General features: G+C 57.4%; 1 protein-coding gene across 1 annotated transcript; it reads right to left on the reverse strand.

Moving 5' to 3' along the window:
• Positions 1-347: 347 nt before the first annotated feature.
• On the reverse strand, positions 348-26,233 carry LOC311530877 (E3 ubiquitin-protein ligase TRIM39-like). Its single transcript, XM_084647866.1, has 6 exons — positions 25,757-26,233; positions 24,325-24,420; positions 20,549-20,779; positions 20,035-20,057; positions 19,832-19,935; positions 348-2,272 (listed from the first exon to the last, which is right to left on the reverse strand). Exons 1-6 carry the CDS (start codon positions 26,171-26,173, stop codon positions 1,725-1,727), a joined length of 1,419 nt encoding a protein of 472 aa, XP_084503992.1. The 5' UTR covers positions 26,174-26,233; the 3' UTR covers positions 348-1,724.

The following is a 26,233-nucleotide window of genomic DNA, read 5'->3' on the forward strand; positions in this document are numbered from 1 at the left end:
AGAGCAGATTTAATCGGGCTCTATCCAGTGTCTCAGAAGCGATACCAGTATGTACTGAGAGCTACAGATGATTTTTCAAAATGGGTAGAAGAATTTCCACTTAGAACTATGAAAGCACATGAGGTGGAGAAGAAGACATGTGAAATGATATATTAACATGGCTGTCCAGAGCAGATACTGGCAGATCTAGGTTCGGAATTGAATAACAAGGTAACAGTTTACATTTGGTGTTATTTTCACTAGATGGTCAATTACAGAATCATGGCTGGGTGACACAGAGCTTCAGCAGACCATGCCATCAAGACAGCAGCAGACTGAATAAAACCACAAATGAATCCATCACAAGATAATGTTAGGGTATTTATTTTCAAATAATCAACGTACATTTAGGGCACTCTGCCATGGATGGCATACTGTGAATAAATCTTCAAAACTGAATTATTACATTGAAAATGTTCATAACACATCACGTTTAAAACAAAAAGTAGTCCTAGCAATGCCATGTGATGTACCTCCCCTCACACGCTGCTCAGCCAGCTCTTCCAGAAATTAGGTTCAATCGCTAACATCAAGGAATTGGACCAATCGGTCACTATTTGTACAGAGCATTCCAGAAGGTGGTGGACAGAACCCAGAGGAATTGTGATGAATTTCCTGGAGCAACTTTCTTTTCTTTGTACTCTAAACCTCACATGACAACAAAAATAGCACCCTTTCGACTGATTTATGGCCGAGAAGAAAGGTCTTCCAATAAAACGTCACCAAATTTCATGTTATGTGTCATTAAGTGCCAGCATCTTTACTACAATTAAGTTAATTTGTGATGATTCAGTAAAGGAATACAACCCCTTCTCTATTTCTTTATCAAACTGTATTTGTTGTGTCCTTAGAACCAAGAACATGGAAAGCCTGGCAGTACTCTGAAATCAACAGTGGACACTGACAGGACATTCCCTGCAAATAATATTTCTAAAGAAAAATAAACCACAAAGATGAGATTATAGAAGACGTTTTTGTATTTCACAGGGGTAGGCAACCTATGGCACGTGTGCCAAAAGCGGCATGCAAGCTGATTTTCAGTGGTACTCACACTGCCCGGGTCCTGGCCACGGGGGCTCTGCATTTTAATTTAATTGTAAATGAAGCTTCTTAAACATTTTAAAAACCTTATTTACTTTACATACAACAATAGTTTAGTTATATATTATTGACTTATAGAAAGAGACCTCCTAAAAACGTTAAAATGTATGACTGGCACACAAAACCTTACATTAGAGTGACTAAATGAAGACTCGGCACACCACTTCTGAACGGTTGCCGACCCCTGGTATCTAAGAATACAGCACTTGAGGTTGGGGACCATGTTTTGTGAGGAAAAGCAAGGAAGGGTCAAATCTTGATTACCGATTATATGCAGCTAGAAAGTGAATTAATGCTGACAGAACTTCAAAGAATATTATATAATCTTGTATGAGTGAATTTAAATATATTGCTTCATTAATTCTATCATTTTTAAGCTATTAATTTTCAAAGGTGCAGTGCAGGAGGTGGGTGTATGTGCCCTGCCTCCCAGAGAGAACCAGTCAAGACAATAAAGGGGGCGGGGGGGGGGGGAGAGAGAGCGAGAGAGCAGCTGCACATGTGTGTAGTTGTGATGTTTATGACACACGTACATTGTAACGGAACAACCCCATCTGACAATTTAATATTTTATTTTGTGACTGTCAGGGACCGAGATTCCCCTCGACCGGGCAGAGGATCAGGGGAGCCGCGTTTTCACCCTCAGCATGGAGACCAGGATGGAAGTAAGGGCGGAGCATCCCGAAGAAGGTGCCAGTGAACGTGAAGAGATGGGACCTGTCAGTCACATTGTAAAACGAGACCTTGCCCGCCCCATAGTCCAGGAAAATCCCCACCCGGCCGGGCCGGATGTTCACGGGGAGGGGGGTCGAGGGGGAGGTGAAGGCCTCGTATTTCCCGTCCTCCAGCCGCACGACCCAGTATCCATCCTCAGGTGTGAGTGTGACCTCCCCCTTCCTGCGCACAGATTCCATGCAAACCCCCAGGTCCCACTCAGTCTTGTCTCCCACCCCCACCTCCCAGTAACACCTCCCGCCCGCGAACCACTCAGCGCCCAGGACACAGGCACAAGGATCAAATCTCTCAGGGTTGTCGGGCAGATCCTGGCGTCTGTCTCCATCGCTCACACATTTCCGATCCTCAGACAGGACGAGGTGGGGATTTGCCGTGTCTGGATCCAGAGTCATGTCCACTGGGGAGAGAATCACAGAGTCAGGGCCGGGGGCAGGGGCTGGTCACTCGGATCGAAGCGAAATTAACCTGCGACCCTGTTAATCATTGGGTGTGGGGGGGTGTTGCTTAAGGGGAGTCAGGGCCCCTTTGTCTGTGAGGAGACAATGGGGGGAAGGGGCAGGAGGAACGGGGGAGGGGTGCGAAGGTGTCAGTGGGGAGGAGAGAGGCTGATGCTGGGAGAGGAAAGGGGAGGGGCAGGTGACAGGAGCAGAGGGGGGAGGGGTAGAGGGGAGGGGCAGGTTACAGGAGTAGGGGGGAGGGGTAGAGGGGGGAGGGGTAGAGGGGTGGGGCAGGTGACAGGAGCAGAGGTGGGAGGGGTAGAGGGGAGGGGCAGGGAGAAGGGCAATGTGGGGACAAGGGAAGGGGCAGGCACCATAAGAACAGAGGGGGGCGAAGGGCAGGATCCTGGGGGCTGCAGGGGGTGGAGGGAGGGCTGGGCTCCATGGGAGAAGAAGGGGACGGACCCCAGGGGGCTGCGGGGGGCAAGGGAAGGGGCAGGCACCAGGGGGCAGAGGGGTGTGAGGGAATGGGGGAGCTCCAATGGGGCAGGGGAAGTCAAGGGGAGGGTGAGCTGCCAGGGGGTGAGATGATGAGGAGTGGGGAGGTGGAACCATGGGGGGGAGCGAATGGGCAGGCACTGGTGCCGGGGGGGCAGAATGGGGGGTGAGGGAGCAGGTGAGCAGAAGGGGGGCAGAGAGAGGGGTGTGGAGAAGGGCAGGATCTAGGGGGGCAGAGGAGTGTGAGGGGAGATGTGGGCACCAGGGGGGCAGAGGGAGGATGAAGGGAGGGGTGGGACCCAGAGATTAGGAGAGGGGGAGGGGAGGGGCGGGGCAGTGCTGAGGTGAGGGGAAGGGCAGAGACCAGGGGTCCAAAGGGGGGCGAGGGGAGGGACTTGCACCAGGCGGGCAGAGGAGGCAAAGGAAATGGCAGGCACCAGGCGGGCAGAGGGGGCAAGGGTAGAGCTGGGACTTGGGGCAGAGGAGGAGCTGGCATCAGGGGACTAGAGGGGTAGTGAGGGGTGCAGGTGTCATGGAGCCAGAGGGCGAGGGGAGGGGCAGAGTGAGAAACAAAGAGAAGGTGGCATGGATGATGGTGGCAGAGGGGCGAGAGGAGAGTGGGGTCAGTGGGGCAGAGGGAGGTAAGGGGGTAGGCACCAGGGAGGAAGGGGACAAGGGGAGGGTCAGGTTTTTGGGGGGGCAGGGGGAAGGAGGGAAGGGTGCAGGGGGTAAGGGAAAGGGTAGGTGCCAGGGGGATTGAGGGGGTTGAGCAGAAGGGCAGACACAGGGAGGGCAGAGGAGGGGAGGGACAAGCACCAGGGGGCAGAGAGGGGCGAGGAGAGAGGCAGGGGCAGGTGGGTAGAGGGAGGTGTTAGGAGACGGCATTGGGGAGAGGCAGGTGCCGGGGGGTCAGAGTGGGGCTAGAGGAGGGGTGGGCACAGGGGGGTGAGGGAAGGGGTGCGTGCCAGGGGTCAGAGAGGGTGGGGAGAGAGGCAGGTGCCAGGAAGGCTGAGGGGAGTTAGAAGGGCAGAAGCCAGGACAGCAGAAGAGGGTGAGGGGTGGGACGGCCATCAGGGGGCAGAGGGGGTGAGGGAAGTGGCAGGCACCAGGGAAGCAGATGGGAGTGAGGGAAGGGGTGGGAGACATGGCAGCAGAGGAGGGAAAAGGGAGAGGTGGATGCCAGGACATAGCGGGGATGTGAGGTGATGGGTGGGCTCCAGGGTGCAGAGGATGTTTGGGGGAGAGGGGAAGGTGCCAGGAGGGAGGGGGGGAAGGAGGGGGTTTTCCGGTGGGGCAGAGGTGGGTGGAAGGCAGGGGCACATGCCAGGGAGGCAAAGTGGGGGACAGAGCGGCCTGGGGAAGCGGAAAGTGGGTGGGAAGAAGGGGAGGGGGGAGAAGGAGGGGTCAGAATAGACGCAGGGTCCAGGTGGGCACAGGGGTGAGAAAAGGGTAAGGGAGGGGCAGGAGGCAGAGGGCTGAGGGAGAGGCAGGCCCCAGGGAATCTCTCTTGCTTTGGGGTCATGTGTGGTTGGTTTCTCGCTAAGAGCAGGTTGGTGCTGGCCCCACACACACTGGGGGTGCAGCCCTGCCCCAAGGGGCACAGCTGGGACTCTCCATGCCGGCGGGCCCCAAGGGCACCACCTTCCACCCAGGCAAACCCCACAGCCAGCCCCTCCCCTCTCCTGGCCCAGCCCGTCCGCCATGGGGCAGTGCTCTGGGTTGGGCTCACTGGGGCGGCCATGCAGTGGAGGATTCTGGGGCGGGGGGTAAATACATACTAATAGGCTGTTGCTAATGAGGCCAGGGCAGTGGGGGGGACGGGGGCATTTCCCCACTTACTGCCCCCTCCCTCTGGGGGAAGCTGCACCAGGCGTCAGTCCCAGTTCACATCCGCACAGCAAGTCTGCCCTGGGGGTTTGCACCGGTGCAAGGAAACCCCGGCAGACATGGCCTGAGACACTGGTGTGCCAGGGGCCGTAACCCTTCCCGTCACTGGGGTTATGGATCAATAATTACAGGGGGACTGGAGCAGGGGAGCTGGACTCTGGGTCTCCCAGGTCAGGGCCCGACACCCTGGGCTGCAGAGTCAGTCTCACTCCCACGCTCTGGCCAGTTCCCAGAGCAGTGTTTAGACACAGGGGGACGTCATCAGACCCCCAGAGCCAGCAGCTCAAGCCCTCATGGCGTCCCACGGGGGGATTGAACCGGGGGCTCCCCGCTGAGGGCCCAGCCACGGGGCTAAAGGCTGGAAGGGAAGCGGCGGCACCTTTCTGTTAATCGTCAGCAAAGTCGACATGGATTCGCGAATAGTTTCTGTCAACCCGAAATATAATTTTGCAGCAAATAAACTATTTGCTCCCAAAATTACACCCAGCTCCATTTCAAACGTGTCCCAGCAACTGAGGAGCCCAAATCCCAGTGACTTGCAGTGAGTGACTGTCAACATCCCCAGACACGCAAAGTTACAGGCAGGTCAGACTCAGGACATCAGCTGTGAAACACTCCAGAGCTGCTATTTAATTTGACCTGGGTAAAAAAATTCCCCGAGCCCCTGATCTCGCCCCCAAAATCAGGCTGAAAATGGAGACCCCCACAAATCAGCCTGAACTCTGCCCAGAGCGATTGTCCCATGGATGATGCTGGCGGCACAGACCCTCTGCAGCTGCACCTGGGCATCTCCCAGAGCAGACAATGGTCACAGAGACCGTCCCAGAGCCCCAGGGGCCCCGGTGTCTCCATCTAACGACTGGGCCAGCCACCCGCCTTCCTCTCATTAACCAGCCCTGGATCAGACACGCTGGGAACTTTCAGACCCAGACTCTGGACACACTCTGGGTTCATGTACACAGCCCGCGGCAGCGAGTCTCCGAACGGGGTGGACAGATTCAGGCTTGTGGGGCTCCCTCTTTGGCACTAAAAATAGCCTCATAGACGTTCACGCTCAGGCTGGAGCTCAGGCTCTGAAGCCCAGCGTGGAGCCAGGTCTGCCCCTCATAGCGCAAGCGGGCAGATTGTCTGTGTCCATGTCCCCTTCACCCCATTCCTGGGACAGGGAACAGCAGCCCCAGGGCCCCTCCCTTCATCCCCAGGGCAGGGGAACGAGAGCCCTTGGCCTCCTGGGCAGTGGGGCCTCCCAGCACCGATTCCTGGGTCAGTGAGAAAGTGTCTCCACCTGGAGAGCTCTGTGCACCCGGCAAATACACAGATGTGCCCGTGGATCAGGATCCGGGATGGTCCTCTCCCCAGGAGTGATGGAAACTCCCTAAAAGTAGAGGGGCCACCGGTCCCTGTACCATGGCCCCGCCCTCCCATGTGGGTCCTTCTCCGGGAGCTCCTTCTTAAGACCCCGCCCCCGCACCGCCCCTTCTCCCCAAGACTCCACCCCCGCACCGCCTCTTCCCCCCAACACTCTGCCCCCAAGGTCGCTCCTCTCTGCCTCCTCCCGCCCCCCATCGCTAGCCCTTACAGCCGGTAAAAAGTGGGAGACCTAGCCCTCCTATCAGTAAAAGTGATGGGGCCATGGTCTCCTGGCCCCTCTCTTCCAGTGCCATTTATTCACCCCCCCAACCCCGGGAGGAGAGGGGGCCTTGGGGCAGTGTCAGTGAGTTCAGTGCTGGGGGTACAAGTGGGGTTTACACCCCTCTTGCTGGAGCTCTGGGTATCGAGGGTACGAGGGTGTCACAGCAGCCATGTGAGCCCCGCACTCTCCTGCCAACGTGGCTCAGCCCTGACACCTGCTGGAGCCTCTCCCTGGGGTGGAACCGTCCCTGTGGCCCCTTCAGGCCTTGGCCTCCCTGCGGAGGTGGCCGGTCAGGCTGCTGTTGACAAGAATTATGACATGAGCTCCTGTTCACTGGGAGCTGGACTCTGAGCCTGGGCTGAGATCGGTGACTGGGGAGTGAAAGGCCCCAGCTCCCTCACTGCCCCCCTGAGCCAGCCCAGCGCCCCCAGCCATTTAGTGCGATAACAGCGATGCTCACAACTGGTGACACCCCCAGTGCCCGCAGTGGGCAGGGCGAGGGCCTGTCCAAGGAACAATGGGTGCAAGCTGCAGCAAGGGATACTGAGGCTGGAAATGATGAAACACTTTCTAAGTCTCAGGGCAGTGAAGCTCTGGACCTGGTCCAAGGGAGGCTGTGGGATCCCCGTCACTGGAGGTTTGTAAGAACAGATTGGACAAACCCCTGCCAGAGATGGTCTAGGCCCTGCCCCAGCACCAGGGGCTGGGCTAGGTGACCTCTCCAGGTCCCTTCCAGCCCTGCATTGCCACGAGTCTAGGTTACAGCTGTTCCTGGGGTGTGGTGTGTGGCACGTGGCAGAGTTAACACTGTTAGTGACCATAGCAGCTCAGCGTCCCTGCCAGGGGCCTGGGCTGGCATGTGGCTGCCTGTACCCAGCTCAGCAGGGTGTTACTGGGGCGTGTGGACAGGACCTAGGGTTGATACCTGTCCCCAAGGTTGCCAGGTGTCTGTCCTTCACCACAAACCCCTCATCCGCAGCCCCACCCCAGAGCCCGCACCCCTCCCTCACTCTGAACCCCTTGGCCCCAGCCCGGAGCCCCTTTCTGCAACCCAAACCCCTCATCCCTGGCCCCACCCCAGAGTCCGCACCCCCAGCTGGAGTCCTCACCACCCCTGCACCCAACCCCCTGCCCCAGCCCGGAGCCCTCTCCCACACCCTGAACCCCTCATTTCTGGCCCTACCTGGAGCCCACACCCCCAGCCCAGAGCCCATCCCCCTGCACCCCAATTCCCTGCCCCATCCTGGAGCCCTCTCCTCTATCCCAAACCCCTCATCCCTGGCTCCACCCCAGAGTCCACACCACCAGCCAGAGCCCTCATCCCCCTCCCACACCCCAAACCTCTGCCCCAGCTCAGTGAATGTGAGTGAGGGTGGGGGAGAGTGAGCGAGGGCGGGGCCCCGGAGAGGGGGAAGGGCAGAGCCTCAGGGCAGGGGCGGGACAGGGGTGTTCGGTTTTGTGAGATTAGAAAAGTTGGCACCCGACCTGTCCAGGTTTTCCCAGGATTGTCCCTTTGTCCATGTCACTCTCCTGGGAAATCTGTGAGTCTGCCCAGGACGTGACAAGTCCCAGGTGTGTCAATGGCTGTAATGGGGGAGCTGCGGGGTGACCGTGCCTACGCAAAGGGAGCTCTGGGTCCAGAGTGCCTGGGAGCTGCAGAGACGGGGCAGCTCGGAGCAGTGAGTGAGATCGGGAGCTCAGGGCCAGCAGGGCCCAGTCACCCCTGTGCAGGTACCAGCTGCGGGGGTCACTGCCGGGGGCAGCGGGGTAGATCTGGCGCCATGTCCTGCTCGGTGAGGTTGGTACTTGGGGCAGTCCAGGAGCAGGAGCCTGTGGTGGCTGGTGCCCTCTCCCGGGATTCGGATGGGGAGACGGTGCCCGGGTGAGGGGACAGGTGATGTCCATGAAGCAGGCAGATTTCCTGTTTTGTTGGACCTCAGAGGTGGCAACCCGAACAGGACCCCCAGCGGTGTTTGTGTAACTGCCCTGGATGCCCCCCTCCCTCCCAGCTCTGTGTGGTAGGAGACCCCGGAGTGCATGGACCCTGGGCCAGTGGCTCTGCAATGTGTGTGCATGGCCCCTGGGCTCTCTGATCCCTGCTGGAGCGGCCCCGACTCCCCCAGCAGGCTCCAGGGCACACACAGGGTCAGGCAGGAGGCTGGGAGCAAACACACACACAGCTCAGCCCCGGCTGTGAGGCAGAAAAGCTGCCACGGGGGCACAATTGGTTGTAACTGGGTCAGGGGAGTGTCACGGGCTGGTTATAAAAACCTGTCTGCCCTGGCAGTGGGGACAGGGCCTTCCTCCCCCCAGATCCAGGGGGCCACTGAACAGCTCCTGTCTGGGCATGTTCGGGGAGAAGGAAATTGTGGGGGAAAGGGCAGGAGGAGCGGGGGAGGGGTGGGAAGGTGTCAGTGGGGGAGGGGACAGGCTGATGCTGGGAGAGGACAGGGGAGGGGCAGATGACAAGAGTAGAGGTTGGAGGGGCAGAGGGGAGGGACAGGCACAAGGGCACTGGGGGGTAAGAGGAGCGGGCACCAGGAGGACAGAGCGGGGTGAAGGGAGGGGCAGGTTCCCAGGGGCTGCAGGGGGTGAGGGGACAGGTGGGCACCAGGGCAGAAGAAGGGGATGGACCCCAGGGGGCACAGGGAAGCAAGGGAAGGGGCAGGCACCAGGGGGAGAGGGATGTGAGGGAATAGGGGGCTCCATTGCGGCAGGGGGAATCAAGGGGAGGGACTGATGCCAGGGGGTGGGGGGGATGAGGAGTGGGGCAGGTTCCAGGACCATGGTGGGGAGGGAATGGGCAGGCACCAGGGGGACAGAGTGATGCAGGAGCCTGGGGGCAGAGGGTCTGGCTAGGGCAAGGACAGTCAGCAGTGGGTGGAGGAGGGCAAGAGGAGGGGCAGGTGCCAGGGGGCTTCAGGGGGAGGGTGAGCAGAGGAGCATGTGCCAGGGGGCAGAATGGGATGATGGAAGGCACAGGCACTGGCAGGGGCTAAGGGAGAAGGGGAGGGACATGCATCAGGGCGTAGAGAGGCAGGACTGGTGCCAAGGGAAAGAGAAAGATGAGGGGAGGGCTGAGCACCAGGGGTCCAAAAGGTGGGATAGAGAAGGGGTGGGCGGCACTGGGGGATGGGGGGGGAAGGGAAGGGGCTTGCACCAGGGGACACAAGGGATGAACAGAGGGTCAGGCGCTAGGGAGGCAGAGGGGGAGTAGCAGGAGGGGCTGGCACCAGGGGAAGAGGAGGGGGTGGAAGAAGGCGCAGGTGAAAAGGGGACAAAGAGGGGTGGGGGTAGGACAGGTTTCAGAGGGACATGCCAGGGCAAGCGGTGGGGCAGACCCCAGGGGGCAGCAGTGGAGCGAGGGAAAGGGCAGTCATAAAGGGGGAGAGGGGCCTGAGGGGTGGGTGACAGGAAGACAGAGGTGGGAGGAGGTAAGGGGTAGTCACCAGGAGGGATGGGGGGGATGAGCAGAGGGGTAGATACAAGGAATGGAGAGAGGAGAGGGGCGGGCACTGGGGGGCAGAAAGTGGGGTGTGGAAAAGGGCGTGCCCTATGGGCAGAGGGGTGTGGAGATGTGGGCATGAGGGGGCAAGAGAGATGGGGAGGGGAGGGGCAGACACCAGAGGGCCCAAAGGTGGGCAGGGGAAGGGGTTTGCACCAGGCAGGCAGAGGGGGCAAAGGAAGGGGCAGGCACCCTGGAGGCAGATGGTAGTGTAAGCAGGGTCAGGATGGGCTCTACCCTGACACCTGGTGGTGAGGTGTGGCAAGTTGTGGAAAAGAACTTCAAGGGCTGATCTCATTTGCATAGGCACACCCACCCGGCCTAGAATGAGGCCATAGCTGCCCAAGTGGTCACTTTGGATGCTGTGGGATCCCCAGTGTCTCTGTTATTGGGGCAGGAAGAATAAATTATTATTACTCTGATTATGGGAATCAAGGACAGTGGAACTGTACTTGGCCTTTTGTTATGATGGAGGGACTCGCCATCAACTAAGTAGTACTCACTAGGCAAGGGACATGGGTTCCAAAACTCTGTGAATTGAGAGGGGTTGGGAACAGGTATTAATACTTGGTGTTTTGGGTTTCCCTGGTGAGGGCTATACATGCTAATTGCACTTCTTTCTCTTTCCACTGTGGAATATCAGAGCTACTTTTGATTTTATTGGGAGTCTAGTTACAGGCTGCTGAGCTGAATTCACTTTGGGCTAACGGTGCACTAACACTGAGGCCCCCTACTACAAGCTGAAATCACAAAAGAGCTAAACTTACTAAGAGCTGACATCACTGAGTGTTGTGTTAAGTAGTGGGGGAGCCTGAAAATATATGGTGGGACAGCGAGCAGAGCGGCTGGTCGAGCAGAGCAATTTGCAGGATGGCCAGCGGACTGTGGGGTAGTCAGCTTCAGGTCATGTAAGGTGCCCCTTACCTCTTCTTTCTCTCCCCCCCCCTCCGCCCCCACAGGCACATTTTTACCCAGACTGGGGAGTAAAACTCTGCAGAAAAACTTTTGGACTCTGGGGCTGCCCTGACCAGGGACAGAGACTTTTGGGTCATTGGACTTTTGGGACTTTTGGTGACTTTGGGTTGCTGGACTCAAGAACCAAAGGGAAAGGGGCATGCCCCAATTTGGGATGGGTTTTTTGCTCATGGGTTGTGTTAGGAATCCTGTTGGTGGTGTTTCCCCAACATAATGCCACATTGTTTCTCTCTGTTATTAAAAGGCTTTTTGTTACACTCAGACTCTGTGCTTATGAGAGGGGAAGTATTGCCTCTTGGAGGCGCCCAGCGGGGGTAGTATGTATTTGTCCCAGGTCACGGGGTGGGGGCTCGAGCCGGTTTTGCATTGTGTTATTGGAGTGGAACCCCTAGATACTGAACCCGGCCCTTGTTGCTGCCAACTCTGACAGGCAGAAGGGTTACATTTTCAATGGTAGATATGGGCCTCAGGGGGGCAGAGGAGGAGTGAACAGAGGGGCTGACACCAGGGGACTAGAGGGGGGTGAGGAGTGCCAGTTTTAGGGAGGCAGAGAGTGAGGGAAAGGAAGGGGGAAGAACTAAGGGGAAGGTGGCAGGGGAGGGGGTGCAAGGGAAGGGGCAGGCAACAGGGGGTGGGGGCGAGGGAAGTGGCTTGTACTGAGGGGAGAAGTGGGGGCCAGGGAGGGAGAAGGAAGGGGCAGGAACCAGGGGCAGAGACAAATGCTGGGGGGTTGGGGGACAGTGGTGGGACATGGGATGGGGAAGGCACCAGGGGCTAATGGGCAGGGCGGTGAGGGAAGGTGTGGTCATCCGTGGGTAGGAGGGCAAGGGAAGGGGTGGGTGCAGGGAGACTAGAGGGGTACAAGGGGAGGGGTGAAAGCCAGGGGGCACAGGAGCGTGAGCAGATGGGCAGGCAGCAATGGGACAGTGGGAGGGGAAGGTGCCAGGGGGACAGTGGTGAGGCATGGAATGGGGCAGGCACCAGGGACAACAAGGGGCAAGAGGCAGTATTGGGGGCAGAGGGGGGCAAGGGAAGAGGTGGGTGCCAGAGGGGAAGGGGCAGGTGCCAGGGGACAGAAGTGGGTAAAGGAAGGGGGCAGACAAAAAGGAGGGAAGGGGGTGGGGAGGAGTGGGTGCCAGGAGATGGGGAGTGAAAGGAGGGGTGGTCACGAGAAAGGCAGAGGGTGGGGCAAGTCATGGGTCATGGGGGAAGAGGGGCATGAGGAGAGTGGAGTCAGGGGGCAGAGGGAGTGAGGGGGGTGGTCATCAGGGAGGAAGGGGGCAAGAGGAGGGGCAGGTACCGGGGGGCAGGGTGAGTGAGGGAAGGGGTCGGCACCAGGAGAGTGCGGGGGGGGGGCAGGGAAAGGACAGGTGCCAGGGGGTTGAGCAGAAGGGCAGACACAGGGAGGGCAGAGGAGGGAGGGATAGGCACCAGGAGGTAGAGAGGGGGACGATTGGAGGGGTGTGCACGAGGAGCCAGAGAGGGGCGAGGAGAGAGGCAGGGCAGGTGGGTAGAGGGAGGTGTTAGGAGAGGGGAATGGGGAGGGGCAGGATCCGGAAAGTCAGAGTGGGGCTAGAGGAGGGGTGGGCACAGGGGGACGAGGGAAGGGAAGGGTGCCGGGGGTCAGAGAGGGTGGGGAGAGGGACGGGTAACAGGCGGGGCTGAGGGGGGTGAGAAGGGCAGGAGCCAAGACAGCAGAGGAGGGTGATGGGTGGGGGGGCATGAAAGGGCAGAGGGGGTGAGGGCAGGGACAGGCACCAGGGGTGTGGGGGGGGCGAGAGGATGGGGGGAGAAATAGCTGCAGAGGGGGAAAGGGGAGAGGTTCATTCCAGAAGGTAGTAGGGGGTGAAGTGGGTGGGCTCCAGGGTGCAAAGGATGTTTGGGGGAGAGGGGCAGGTGACAGGATGGCAGGGGGAGAAGGGAGGGGTGAGTTCCAGGGGGGCAGAGGTGGAGGGCAGGGGCACATGCCAGGGAGGCAAAGTGCGGGCAGAGGGGCAGGGGCCCAGGGGAGAAGAAAGGGGGTGAGAAGAAGGGGAGGGGTGAGGATAGAGGCAGGGGCCAGGTGGGCACAGGGGCATGAGGAGATTGGCAGGTGCCAAGGGACAGAGGTGGGTGGAGGGCAGGGGCACATGCCAGGGAGACAAAGGTGGGGAGAGGGGCAGGGACCCAGGGGCGAAGCAGGAGTTTGGGGTGAGGGTGAGGGGACAGGATAGAGGCAGGGGTCAGGTGGGCACAGGAATTGAGGGAAGAGTAAGGGAGGGGCAGGTGCCAGGGGGATAGAGGGAGGTGAAGGGGGCAGGCCCCAGGGAATCTCTATTGCTTTGGGGCCGTGTGTGGCTGGTTTGTTGCTAAGAGCAGGTTGGTGCCATCCCTACACACACTGGGGGTGCAGCCCTGACCCACGGGGCGTAGCTGGGACTCTCCATGCTAGGGCACGGGCAGGGTGTCTGGGCTTGCCGGAAGGGGTCAGGGTAGAGGGAGATAGGAGTTGAGGGGGTGCTGGGGGGATTAGGGGCCATTGCTAATGAGGCTGGGGCAGTGGGAGGGGGAGGGGGCATTTCCCCACTTGCTGCCCACTCCATCTGGGAGAAGCTGCACCAGGGGCCAGGCCCAGTTCACACCCGTGCAGTGCATCTGCACTCGGGGTTTGCAGTGGGGCACCGACATGGCTGAGACACTGCTGTGCCAGGGGCCAGAACCCCTCCCCTCACTGGGGTTATGGATCAGTATTTACAGGGTCACTAAACCAGGGGAGCTGGAGTCTGGGCTGCCAGGTGTAGCCCGACCCACTGGGCTGCAGAGTCAGTCTCACTCCCACGCTTTGGCCCATGCCCATGGCAGTGTTTAGACACAGGGGGGCGTCTTCAGCAGGAGAGATTGTGGGAGCCCCACATCAGACACCCAGAGCCCAGCAGTTCCAGCCCTAACCTGGATTCCCACATTCCAATTCCTGCCCCACATCCCACGGTTGGATGGAACCGGGGGCTCCCCGCTGAGGGCCCAGCCACAGGGCTAAAGGCTGGAAGGGAAGCGTTGGCACCTTTCTCTGTTCATTGAAACTATTCAGCAAACTCGACATGGATTCAGAATAGTTTGTCAACCCAAAATATAATTTTTCAGCAAATAAACTATTTGCCCCCCAAATTACACCCAGCTCTATTTCAAACGTGTCCCAGCAATTTAGGAGCCCAAATCCCAGTGACTTGCAGAGAGTGACTGTCAACATCGCCAGAAACGCACAGTTACGGGCAGGGCAGGCTCAGGACATCAGCTATGAAACACTCCAGAGCTCCTGTTAAATTTGCCCTGGGTAGAAATATTTCCCCATGGGCTCCCATAGCTCTTTACTGAAGGCTGCGGGGAAAAAGATATGGCCAGTAGTAATTAGTGACACTAACAAGGAGCTAGTCTGAATGAAAGAGGCCTTGGAAGAGACTAGCTGCAGAGTTATGTGAATTCAGGGGACATCTTTACCTGGTAGTCGTGGACTATTTTTCCAGGTACATAGAAAGAGTGTACTTGAAAGACATAACATACCAGAGTGTTATAGAGCAACTGAAGTAGACTTTTGGGCATTTCAGGGTTCCAGAAGAACTTGTGACAGAGCATAGACCATAATTCACTGACGTAGAATTTAATTTATCCAAACAAAATATGATCTTCCTCATATTACGAGAAGCCCAAATTATTGACAAGTGAATGGAGAGGCTGCGAGAGCTGCACAGACAGTGAAGAATATCCTTCAGCAGGAAGATCCATTCTTTGCTCTACTGAGTTATAGATCAACCCCAATAGCAGCTACTGGATATAGTGCAGCACAACTCCTGATGGGAAGACGACTCAGAACTACCCTCCCAACTTTGGAAAAGAATCTACCTCCAAAGTTGTCAGACATGGAAAGAGTAGTCAAATTGAATAAAAAGGCAAAAAGAGCTTGCAAACACTTTTACAACAGACATCACTCAGAAAACTACCAGGCCTAGAACCATGACCATGTTTGTGTCAAACTGGATGGAGAAAAAGAATGGAATATTCCAGGTGTTGTAAAGAAAAAGAATTCAACACCCAGGTTGTATGTGATCAAGACCAAGAGAGGAGAGTTCAACAGAAACTGTCAACATCTACAATTTGTTCCTCAGAAAGAACAATCAACTGAGCAAACTCTGCAGATGATGGATGCAGAAAAAGAAGATGACTCAAGGATTTCAGACTGACCACAGTCAGTCATTGGAACTAATAAACAGCCAGATGACAAAGCTGTTACCTGTTCAGGTTGTGTAATTAAAAGACCAGCACCTTCCAGAGACACCTAACAGACTGATCTGCACTGAACTTCAAAGACAGTGAGATAATGTAAATATTATAAATGGTAGAAATGTAGAACTTAAAGGGGGAGATGTAATGGAACGCTAAACTGTATTCTGCTGTTCAACCACTAGGTAGCGCTGGGTGTAAAATACCATATTTAAGCTGACCTCAGTCATACTTGGCGGAAAATTCAAGGATTTTGTGATGAACACATCTGGTGTGTATCTGGCTGAGAGGGAAGCTCCGTAGCCAGCCCATATCTGTGACAGGACCATCATACCAATGACGAAAGCCCAGGGTTATTGACTATCTCTGCTATGGCCAAAGAGTTGTTCTGAACTATGACATGCTGAAGACTATGGGGGATTTTACCCATGACATGAGCTACACAGAAAGTTGGGGAATCAAACTTCACGCTTCGGTGATGAGAATAAAATTATCGCCAAGGGCCTTGCAGATTTCCTTGTGGCAGCAGGGCAGGAAGTACCCCCCACCCCACCCCAGCTGCAGAACATAACCAAGTATCAGCCATGGTCAAGCCTACTTCTGAATATAGGTTGGCTCTGGGGGTGGGGGGAAATGTATGAAGAGGGCTGGCCCTTTTATGGGAGTTAGGGACCAGACTACCTGTGACAGGCTCCTGTAAGGGAGAATGGGACAACCCAGACCGACCTGGAAGGAATTAAATCCCTATGTGACTAGTTGGCAGCTAAATAGCTAATGAGCCTGATAAAGGGTTACCGGGGCTCAGCCGAAGGAATCCTAGGGACAGGAAGCTGCCGAGAAGAGGAGCTCCCAGGAGAGCTCTCCAGAGCAAGGAGCCTGGAAGGGGTGCTTCCAGAGCAGTGGTCCCCAAACTGGGGGTCGTGGCCCCCTAGAGGGTGTGGAGGAACATTTGGGGGCATGGCAGGGCCTGGACCAGCCCCTATGGGTGGCGGGAAGGGAACGCCACCCAGCCCTGCTCTGCCCCCACCTCCACTCTGGCCCCATCCTAAACCCCAGCTGCAGCTCCAGCCCCAACCGCGGGTCCACTCCGGGCCAAAGCCCCCAGCTCCTGGCCCCAGTTGCAGCCCTGTTCCTGGCCCAGCTCCCGACCGCAGCTCCCGGGGTGGGGGCACAAACCAGGTAAGGGAGGGTGTCATAAAGATAAAGGGAAGGGTAAACCCCTTTAAAATCCCTCCTGGCCAGAAAAAAAGAATCCTTTCACCAGTAAAGGGTTAAGAAGCTAAAGGTAACCTCACTGGCACCTGACCAAAATGACCAATGAGGACACAAGATACTTTCAAAAGCTGGGAGGAGGGAGAGAAACAAAGGGTCTGTGTCTGTCTATATGCTGTTTCTGCTGGGGATAGACCAGGAATGGAGTCTTAGAACTTTTAGTAAGTAATCTAGCTAGGTACGTGTTAGATTACGATTTCTTTAAATGGCTGAGAAAAGAAGTGTGCTGAATAGAATAACTATTTCTGTCTGTGTGTCTTTTTTGTAACTTAAGGTTTTGCCTAGAGGGGTTCTCTATGTTTTGAATCTAATTACCCTGTAAGATATCTACCATCCTGCTTTTACAGAGGTGATTTCTATTTACTTCTATTTCTATTAAAAGTCTTCTTGTACGAAAACTGAATGCTTTTTCATTGTTCTCAGATCCAAGGGTTTGGGTCTGTAGTCACCTAGGCAAATTGGTGAGGCTTTTTACCAAACCTTGTCCAGAAAGTGGGGTGCAAGGTTTTGGGAAGTATTTTGGGGGGAAAGACGTGTCCAAACAGCTCTTCCCCAGTAACCAGTATTTGTTTGGTGGTGGTAGCGGCCAATCCAAGGACAAAGGGTGGAATATTTTGTACCTTGGGGAAGTTTTGACCTAAGCTGGTAAAGAGACGCTTAGGAGGTTTTTCATGCAGGTCCCCACATCTGTACCCTAGCGTTCAGAGTGGGGAAGGAACCTTGACAGAGGGCATAACCAAAAACGTTTGGGAACCACTGTCCTAGACAGAGGAGCTCCCCTAACGGGGAGGCGCTGCCAAAGATGACAGCAGGAGCTGTAGAAGGACAGAGCCCTGGAGAGCTGCCCCCGGCTGGAGAAAGTGGATGCAGAGAATAAAGGCACAGTCTGAAATGACCCCAGCTCTGGGAAGGAGGACTGAGGACTCCTGACTTGAAAACAGTGAGGGGCTGGAGCAGAGTGAAGGAAAAGATTTTATTTTGGGGTTTACTTGGACTCAGAGCGGACCCCAGGAGGGGACATTTCTCTCAGGTCTTTTGGACTGTGAGGAGTAATTTAAGAAGTGCTGAAGAGGGTAAACTGAGGCAAGATGCTTGCCAAGACACCCTGAAATGACTGAGGGTGGTACGTGAGGGCGCCACCGCACGATGAGTCTACAAAACTAGAACCAATTTAACAGAACTGCTGCCCCTTCCCCATGCAGACAGAGCCTTGCTCTCTTCAGTCTGTCTGGGCGGGCCCCTCACCACAGCATCTGACCCCAACAGAGCCTGCAGCACAGAGTGGAAATTTGGAGCGAACACAGCACAGGGTTTTGGGCCACCCACCTGGCATCCAGTGTCCCTGTCCCAGCTCCCAGGATGCTCCCACTCCCCCACAGCCTCCAGCTCCCCCCGACCTCAGGCTGCCTCTGCCATGCCCTGTTCCCTGGGCGGTGACCCAGGGTCCAGCATGGAGCCATCAGGGTCCTAGAATACTGTCTACCACACCCAGAAGACAGGCACAGGGTGGGCTCAGGGAGTGGCTGGCCTCACAATGGGACGCCCGTGTCCCCACCTCCAATGTTTGCTGCTGCCCTTGCTGGGCCTCGTCTGCACTCAGACCAGGAGCCCTGTGGGGCTGGCAGCCCCGTGTTCTGTCTCCAGTGCCTGGCTCACTCGTGGGCGCTATACCAATAACAACACTCACTGCCCAGCCCCTAAGGGCTGCATGACAGCGTGGGGCCTTCCCCATTGCACACGGGGACCCTGGGGTGCAGGGATCCCTGGTTACTCTGCCCCACACATTCACCCAGCGACTCCCTCGGCTGCCGGACCCGGGTCCCTGGGGCCAGAGCGCGGGCAGTCGAGTGGCACTGACCAGCCGGGGCTGCTGGGGGGGGTGGCAGGAAAGGGTTAATCCCAGCGCGGTGGCGCTTTGCTGCCCGGCCCTGGCTGGTCTCTGCCCTCTGGGGGCAGCACAGGGCGCGTGTCTCTGAGCAGGTCCCTGCCCACTCGCCCGGCCACTCGCCCAGACCCAGAGAACCCAGGGGCCGGGGGAGGAGCAGCCCCAGCAGCGCCGCATTGGCCCTGGCACGGGCTGAGCCTGCGAGCGCAGCACCAGAGGCCGCGGGGGGGGGGGGGGGGGCTCAGCCATTGAGAGCAGCAGGGTCCCCCCCCACCCGCAGGGGAGGGGTCGGCGCTGGGACAACAGGCCGGGCTGGGCCAGGGGCTGGGAGCTCTGGCAGCCAGCGCGGGGCCGGCACCAAGGGCCCTGCTGGAGACCCTGGGCCTGGCCAGCCGGGAGCAGCCAGCGAGTGACTCAGGGCCTGGGGCCCTGCCCAGGACGGGGTTTCCGGGGGGTGACAGGAGGCTCCCCAGCGGCTGCTGATCCCCTAGAAGGAGGCACGGAGGTGACTGGCTCAGGATCCCGACAGCCTCAGGGGCCAGGGCTGTGGAATGGCCCAGAGCCCAGCCGTGTTCAGGGTCCGGTGGGCCCAGACTGGGCTGGGCTGGGGGCAGCGAGGGGGGAGGGGAGCAGGGATGTGCTGGCTCCAGCCAGCCACAGAGAGGAAGCTGCTTCCCCCACAGCCTGGGGTTCCTGCTCCCCGGAGCCCTGAGATCCTGGCCCTGCAGCCGGCACCCACTGCGCAGCCTCCATCGGCCGGGACAGACGCACCCAGCTTGGCCCCTTCGACTGCCCCCTGCTGGGGGTGGGGGATGGGAAGAGAGGAGGGCGGGGGTAGGATGAAAGGGCCAGTTCAACTTTCAGAGACCGAGCTCACTGAACCTTCCCACTCCCCCTCTCCTCGGCCTTAGTTTCTTCTCTGTCCCTCCTCGCCGTCAGGTTTGTGCCTTTCTACCCGGTCTCCGCGCTGGAGTTGTGGGGTGGGGTTTGGATGGGGGCAGCCCACGCTCAGACACTGTGACAGGGTCACACTCTTGTGAGTGAGTCTCACCTCACTGAGCAGCAAACCACTGACCCAGCTTCACACTGGGCTGTGCTCAGAACAGACGAGGGGCCCGTAGGGTTCAGCTTGTTACCCAGTAACACACGGCCCAGGTCAGACCGCAGCAGCCAGAGCGGCCTCTCCTCCAGCTCAGAAAGCTCGGCCAGCCTTGGCTAAAGGGGGCTGGGGCAGTGCTGAGCGGTGGCCACACAACGCAGCCCTCACGTATCCCAGGAGAGAGGCACAGACACATCATCCGTTACCAGTCTGTGCAGCTCCCAGCACAGTGGGCCCAGTCCAGGCCTCACAGCACCTAGCTCAGGGACACCCATTAACTCAGCCACGGAGGGGTCAGGATGTCACAGTGATGAGGCCTGGTTAGACACCTGGGCAAGTACCAGCAGGTGGCTGTAAGTAGCGGGCAAACTGCCCAGCACTCAGCGCATCAGCCTCCAGCTCTCACATAGCTCCAAGCCTGTCAGCTGGGTGCAAGCGTGTCCTGGGGTCCCAGGCTCTGTCCAGATCCCCAGGCACAATACAGCTGAATGTCCCAGTAGATGCCACTCACCTCCAAATCTCTTCAGCGCTTCCCTCATGTCAAGGGAAATTTTATATACGTTCTTCAGGTCAGTAGAAATAGCTTCTGGTTTCTGGAGTTTCACATTCTCGCTCCTATGAAGATAACGTCCCATCATCACTCAGCTGCTCTGTACACACAACATTCCAGAACCACCACCAAGAATATAAGAGCAATGAACATAGGAAACACACCTGCTCAATGTGCTTGTCACATCCTGAAAGGAAAAAGAGAATCAATGTCCTGTATTAACACAATGTGCATAGAACTGAGTGAGTCTCACTCTGGGCATCAAACTTTCTTGTAGAAAATAGATCAACCCTCCCAGGCTTCACTGTTTTGAACACTTGTTTCATACATATAGGGGAGACAGGAATTTAGCTCAAGGGTTCTCCCTTCTAGGGACACAACACACCAGTATCTGTGTTTATTGACTGTTGGGTCCAGTGTTCTGGGGTCAGAGCAGGGATGGGTTTAGCTCAGTATCATTTTTGTATTATCCATTTAATCTCCCATGGCCTCACTGGGTCTCCATGAGGAGAATTCCCCTGTATCATGAACTGCGATATTTGGGAACTGATGGAGCCCTTAGCCTCATGTTCTGTTTGTCAGTAAACCACAGAACACATTGACTCTAATTGTTGGAATCCAGACCCATGGAGCTGAGTTATAATTCTGGATGGGTGGAGAATTTTGATGCCGTCTCACCTTCAGCAGCTCCGCAACCGGTTGTTGACATTTCTCCTCTATCTCTGTGATCAGCTGCTGCAGAGAGGAGCTTTGCCGGGAGAGTTTGGTGACATTTTCCTGCAGTCTCTGCAGAGTCTCCCTCTCCTCCTCCTTCAGGCTCCGCAGAAGCATCTGCTCCTCCTCTCTCAGCAGTGTGTGCAGTTTGTTAAATTCACCTGCAATCATCTCTCTCTTATTCTTCACTTTCCCCTTGAGATAGAAAAATAGGAAAGGCAGAGAGAAAACGTGAGCCAGACGTTGTATTACATGGACTGGGCCTCTGTCCATGAAACAGGGGATATTAGATCAGTATCAGTTTTTAAGGGTATTGACTTAATATGACCAGTTCCATAGCGGGGTTGTCTACGGTGCTTTGTAAAGACGCAGTACGTTATTGCAGGTGGCACGGGATGGACACAGTGGAGTGGGGAGAAATCGAGGGGACAGTAAAGATTTACAGGGGGCTGCACAGGGCGTCTGTGGAGGGATTTGGGTGCCAAGTGCTGGGCACTCAGACACCCGGGGGACCCGTCACAGCAGGATGTGGGTGATGCTCCTTCTTTGACAATCAGCTCCCAGGGCTGCAACATTCAGGACTTAGGGCTGGTGCTAATAGTTCTTTGGGTGCCATCCTGGGGCTCACATGGCTGTTGGGCGCCCAGGATATTGTCAGGGCTGGCTTTGGCCTCACCCAGCCTGGCCGAGTGCCCCATACACATGGGCCCAGTGCCCCTGGGATCGCAGCCTTTAGGAAGCCCTCCAGGATCACAGAGCAGCGGGTTGCTGATGCCAGCTGTGTCCCCACCTGCTCTCTGAAAGGAGCCGTGGGAACGATGCTGAGCCGGTGCTGATCCTGGTAGGGGGACGGGCTGGCTGCTCTGCACTGGCCTCTCTAGCTCCCCTGCAACTCAGCCCAGAGCTGCTGGGTGACCCTGGGGTGAGCCTGCCCTCCAGTGTGACTCGGGCCACAGTGATGTTGGGAAAAGTCCCTCTTACTCTCCCTGAGATGCCAAAAGGGCCAGGGGCTTCAGCAGCTTCCCCAGCCCCTGTCCCCAGAGCCCTCCTCTCTGAAACCCCAGTGTGTGAGCCCCCAGCCCTTCCCCCCACCAGCCTGTGCCCTGTGCTGACCCCCCTCCCCTTCCCTGTGCAGGGCTCTAACCCGTCTGTCTGTCCGGCTCACCTGTGTGGTGGGGGCGGGCCGTGCTCAGTGTCTGAAGAGGCAGCTGCTTGAGCGCTGTAACGTCCACCTCGTATCTCTGCCCCGGCTAACCCGAGCCCCCAGCGCAGCCCTCCAGCACCCCTGGACCCATCTGCCAATTGGCTTTGGACACCGACCAATCCCCCAGACTAACCCCCACCCCGCCCTTGGGAGCGCGGCAGCCACAGGGCACTCAGACAACTCGGGTACAGCCCTGACAAGCCCCAGCCCCCTCAGGAGACCCTGTGGGCACCTGCCCGAGGCTTTGTGCATGTGGCCTGGACCCTGCAAAGGGCCGTGGGCCTGCAGCCTCCTTCCCCTCCTGCCCCCTGGGAGCTGTTGAGTTACAGCTAATTCGAGTGGTGCAGCGTTACCATATCCCCTAACATCTCCCCCCATCAGACACGGACAGCGCATCCTTCATGGGGGCCTGTCACCTCCCGGGCCCTGCTCCCGCCCATGGGAATACTCCCCACCTGGCTCAGGCCCATGACGGCCCCTCTCAGTGCAGGACTGGACGCCCCTGCTGGGCCTCATCTCACAGTCGCTGGGGCTGCAGTTACTCTGCACCGAGTGACACTGATCACTGGGCTGTGACCTCTGGTGCTGTGGGACGTAACTCGCTCTCTCTGGGCGATAATCAAGGGTTTCAGAACCACCCCAGTGACTGTCCCAAGGTGCAGCCGCCTCCATGGCGCCAGCTGGGAACTTTGCCGGACACATTCAAGACGGCTGTTAATTGTTATGCACCTAAATCCCTATTGTCTGAGGAACTGAGCACCAACTGCTTCCGGTGCGGGCAATGGGAGCTGCTGCGGTTCTGTCCTCTGGAAACCAGCCCACTTCCGCCGGGCTCTAAACACGGCTTCAGATGCAGAACCAGGGGCACCCAGCTCTGAGCATTTCAGCTCTTGTAAATAGCCATTTTCATCTGAATAGTGGAACACCGGCTTCTCCTCTCCTCCCTGCTGCTGGCGTCTTCCTCACGCCCCCCACGCACTCTGCAGGGATTTCACTGGAAAAGGCAGGCGAACCAGAACAGACATTTTGTCCCATGGGTTCATCACCTGCTACAGACAAGCACAGGTAAAGTCACAGTAACAGTAGCAGGTGCCTGGGATGAAGTGGCCACGTGATGGCAAGACAGGCTGTGAGGTGGCCGAGCGCTGCCTGGCTTTACACTGACCTGCCCCTGGCTCTGCTCACTCAGGGGGTGTCCACACTGCAGTGAAGGTCTGACAGCACCGTATGTAGACACACCCCAGTTAGCTTTGATCTAGCGAGCTCGGGTACTGGTAGCTATGAAGCCGCAGCAGCACGGGCTGTTCACACCCAACCAGACCCCTGGGTGTCACTCAGGGACTAGCCTGCAGCTAGCTGCTGGGGCCATGTAGACGCCCCTGGGGGCAGATTTTCCACAGAGCTCCACACCCGCCACTGGGTTTGATGTTCAGAAGAGCTCAGCTCCCAGCATGCCCCCAGCCCAGCCAGCTGAGCGAATCTGAACCTCACCCATGGGGGCAAATCCTCCTCCCAGCTCCCAGCTCCAGTGTCTGGCCCAGGCACTGGGCAGATTCATTGCAGGGACTGTGGGTGCAGGGAGAGAAGGAACAATCTGTTTCCTCCAGGCTGCAGAGAAGCTGCAGAGCTTTGTCATGGAGGCCACTGAAAACTGATGGCTGGAGCAGCCGACACACCCTCCCCATCTGCAGGAGGGAAACAGGATCCATGGAATAGTGAAAACACTGCACCCAGTATGGAGAATTTGCCCCATCAGAGATCTCAGGGGTGGGTCTGCACCACTGTACAAGGGCCAGGAACTGCCCCTCCTCCTCCGCCTACAGGAGCTGCTGCGCTGAGATCCCCACCAGAGACACAGCCTGATGCTGCCAGCACCCTGGATGGCAGGTACCACAGGCCAGGGGAGGCTGAGCCTCCCCAAACAGGATGCAGCGCCCCTCCCTTTGGAGGCAGGCTGCAGACCTGCCGCCTGTGGAATCCTGCCTGCGCTCCGCCCTGTGCCCTCGCTCCCGCTCTTCCCCCGAACCCCGCAGCACCCGCCGCTTGCCGCCCATCAGCTGTGTGGGGGACCCCGCCACTTGCTCCTCTCCGCCCCTCCCCTGTCACTCACCCTTAAGGCAGGAGGGGGCAGAAAGGAGCAAGTAGCAGGTGAGGGGGCCTTGCAGGAGGGGGTGGGGGAGAGGAGCAAGCTGCAACAGTGAATCATGAGCTGGGAGCCTCTGGGAAGGGGGCTGAGCGGGAGCAGGGCATGGGGCAGAGCAGGAGTGGAACCTGGGTGGGGCCATGGGGAAAGGAGGCCAAATGGGTCTGGAGCAGTGGGCAGGGTGATGATCCAGGCACTGGGGAATTTCCAGCACTCATGCCAGGGCTCCCCAGACGCTGGAGGCATGCACCCCCCATGGCTGGCACCAAGCCTGTGCCACGGAGCAAACAACCAGAGCAGGTTCATAACCTCATCCTGGAGCTTTAGGGCCCCGGCATTCCTGGGAACGCTGCAGGCAGAAGGGCTCAGGGTGGAATAAACCTGGACACCCACCTGCCACTCTGTGGTTTTCTCCTCCTCTTCAGAGGTCAGAGCCAGAGCCTCTTCCAGCTTCTTCCTCAGAGGGCCCAGGGCTCCCTGGAGTTTCACCTGCAGGGGCATCGTGTGCAATAAACAGCCATTAGTCTGCCTGTCCGATGGGTGGACAGTCCTATCCATATTGGCATTTCATACAGGAGCAGTAAAATACCCTGGAAGCGAGCAGCTGACTTGGCTCTGCTGGCCCCAAAGGCCTCATGGGAGCCAAGACGCCAGTCTCAGAGCGGGGGATCTGCTTCGTGCAGACACTCAGGACTTCTCAAGTCCTGTGTTTTAGCTGAAGTTTTCCATCCCTGAGCACAGGCCAGAGGGGAAATAGCTGGGAAAGTTCTGAACGATCCCTCCTGCCAGTGAGAGTGAAGAGGTTGGGACAGCACCTCGCTCCACTGTACCCCAGACCCAGGCCAGGAACAAGACCCCACTGTGCTCTTGTCTGTCCAGGCGCCCATGTGGCCTCCCTCAGGCAGCAGCTGAGCACCTGAACCAGTGCAGTCCCGTTAACTGTGCAGAGTGAAGCTGTGATGTGGCTGGAGGTCAGTGAGGAACAGGGAACACACTCGGTCTGGGGGAATGGGCCACCCATAATTATAACGGCTCCAGAGCTGTAATAACCCAGGGCTCTCTTCCCCTTTGACAGGGTGTGATTCATTCACACAGCACAGCAACGTGCTCCTGCCACGTCAGCCCCGCTCTGTGCAACACCCATGGCAGCTCCCCAGAGTTCCCTCCTGAGCCCCCGCCAGAGATCTCCCCATTTCACTCTCTCTCTTTTCTCTGAGTCCTCGAGTTCTCTCCTCCTCCCTGACAAGGGCCCAGGCTGCAGCTGCTGCTGAGAGCTCCTGGGGTGCTGTTCAGCTGACACCCCTGGGGTGCTGCTGCAGGGAAGCAGCGAGGGAGGGAGCCAACAGGGGCTAGTGAGAGACAGGAGGCAGAAAAGCAGCCTTTGCATCCAGCAAAACAGCTTCATAAATGAGCAGGGATCAGAACTGGGGCTGGGAGCGGCGGGGGGGGGGGGGTGATCAGTTCTCCAGTCTGAAGGTAACACACTCACATAGACTGGCCTGCAGCTCTTGTGATTTAAATCTCACTGATTGTTAACACTGTCCGTTGTGTAAAAAGTCCCCTTCTTTCAGCAGTGGAAGCTGGGTTTGAAAAGCATTCAGAATCTCAGAGAAAAGTTTCCCACAGCAGATATCTTTTAAGACTTGATATTCTGATTCTGCTGCCACACTGCCAGATCATTCATTTTGTTTCAGCATCTCCCATACAATGACGGCTTTACAGAGCTGAGTGATGCGTCACACCTGTGACAGGCAACTTCCAGTGAAATCAGCCTGTAATGAAAATCCAAAGTTATTACCCATCAAACTTGACAGCAATTCCCTACCTTGTACTCCTGGGCAGCCTCCTCTATGGGAACCACCGTGTGAGCTCTGTGAGCCCGGGAAAGATGGCAAACCACACAGATGGGGGTTTGATCCTCTTCACAGAACAGTTTCAGAGTCTCCTGGTGTTCCCCACACACCCCGCCCGCTCCTGCTCCCTTCGCTGCCTGGAAACTCAGCCGCTTGGCGATTTCTACCATGTTTCCCAGCTGCCGGTTGGGCCTGAGGTTTCTCTGTTGCGCAGTTTCTCTGCACTGAGGGCAGGAGGTGTCTGTACTGGATCCCTCCCAGTACTGGCTGACGCAGACGTGGCAGAAATTGTGCCCACACTCCAGAGTGACAGGTTCTGTGAAATACTCCAGACAGATGGGACATGTCGCTTCCTCCTGGAGACTTTCTGCGGGGTTGTCTGCAGCCATGGCTCCCTCCAGGCAGTGGAACAGGGGTAGTTTCACTTTCCTGAGCTCAGAAATATGCCC

The sequence above is a fragment of the Lepidochelys olivacea genome (genome assembly GCF_965140295.1).
Source record: "Lepidochelys olivacea isolate rLepOli2 genome assembly, chromosome: 14".
Taxonomy (NCBI): Eukaryota; Metazoa; Chordata; order Testudines; family Cheloniidae; genus Lepidochelys; species Lepidochelys olivacea.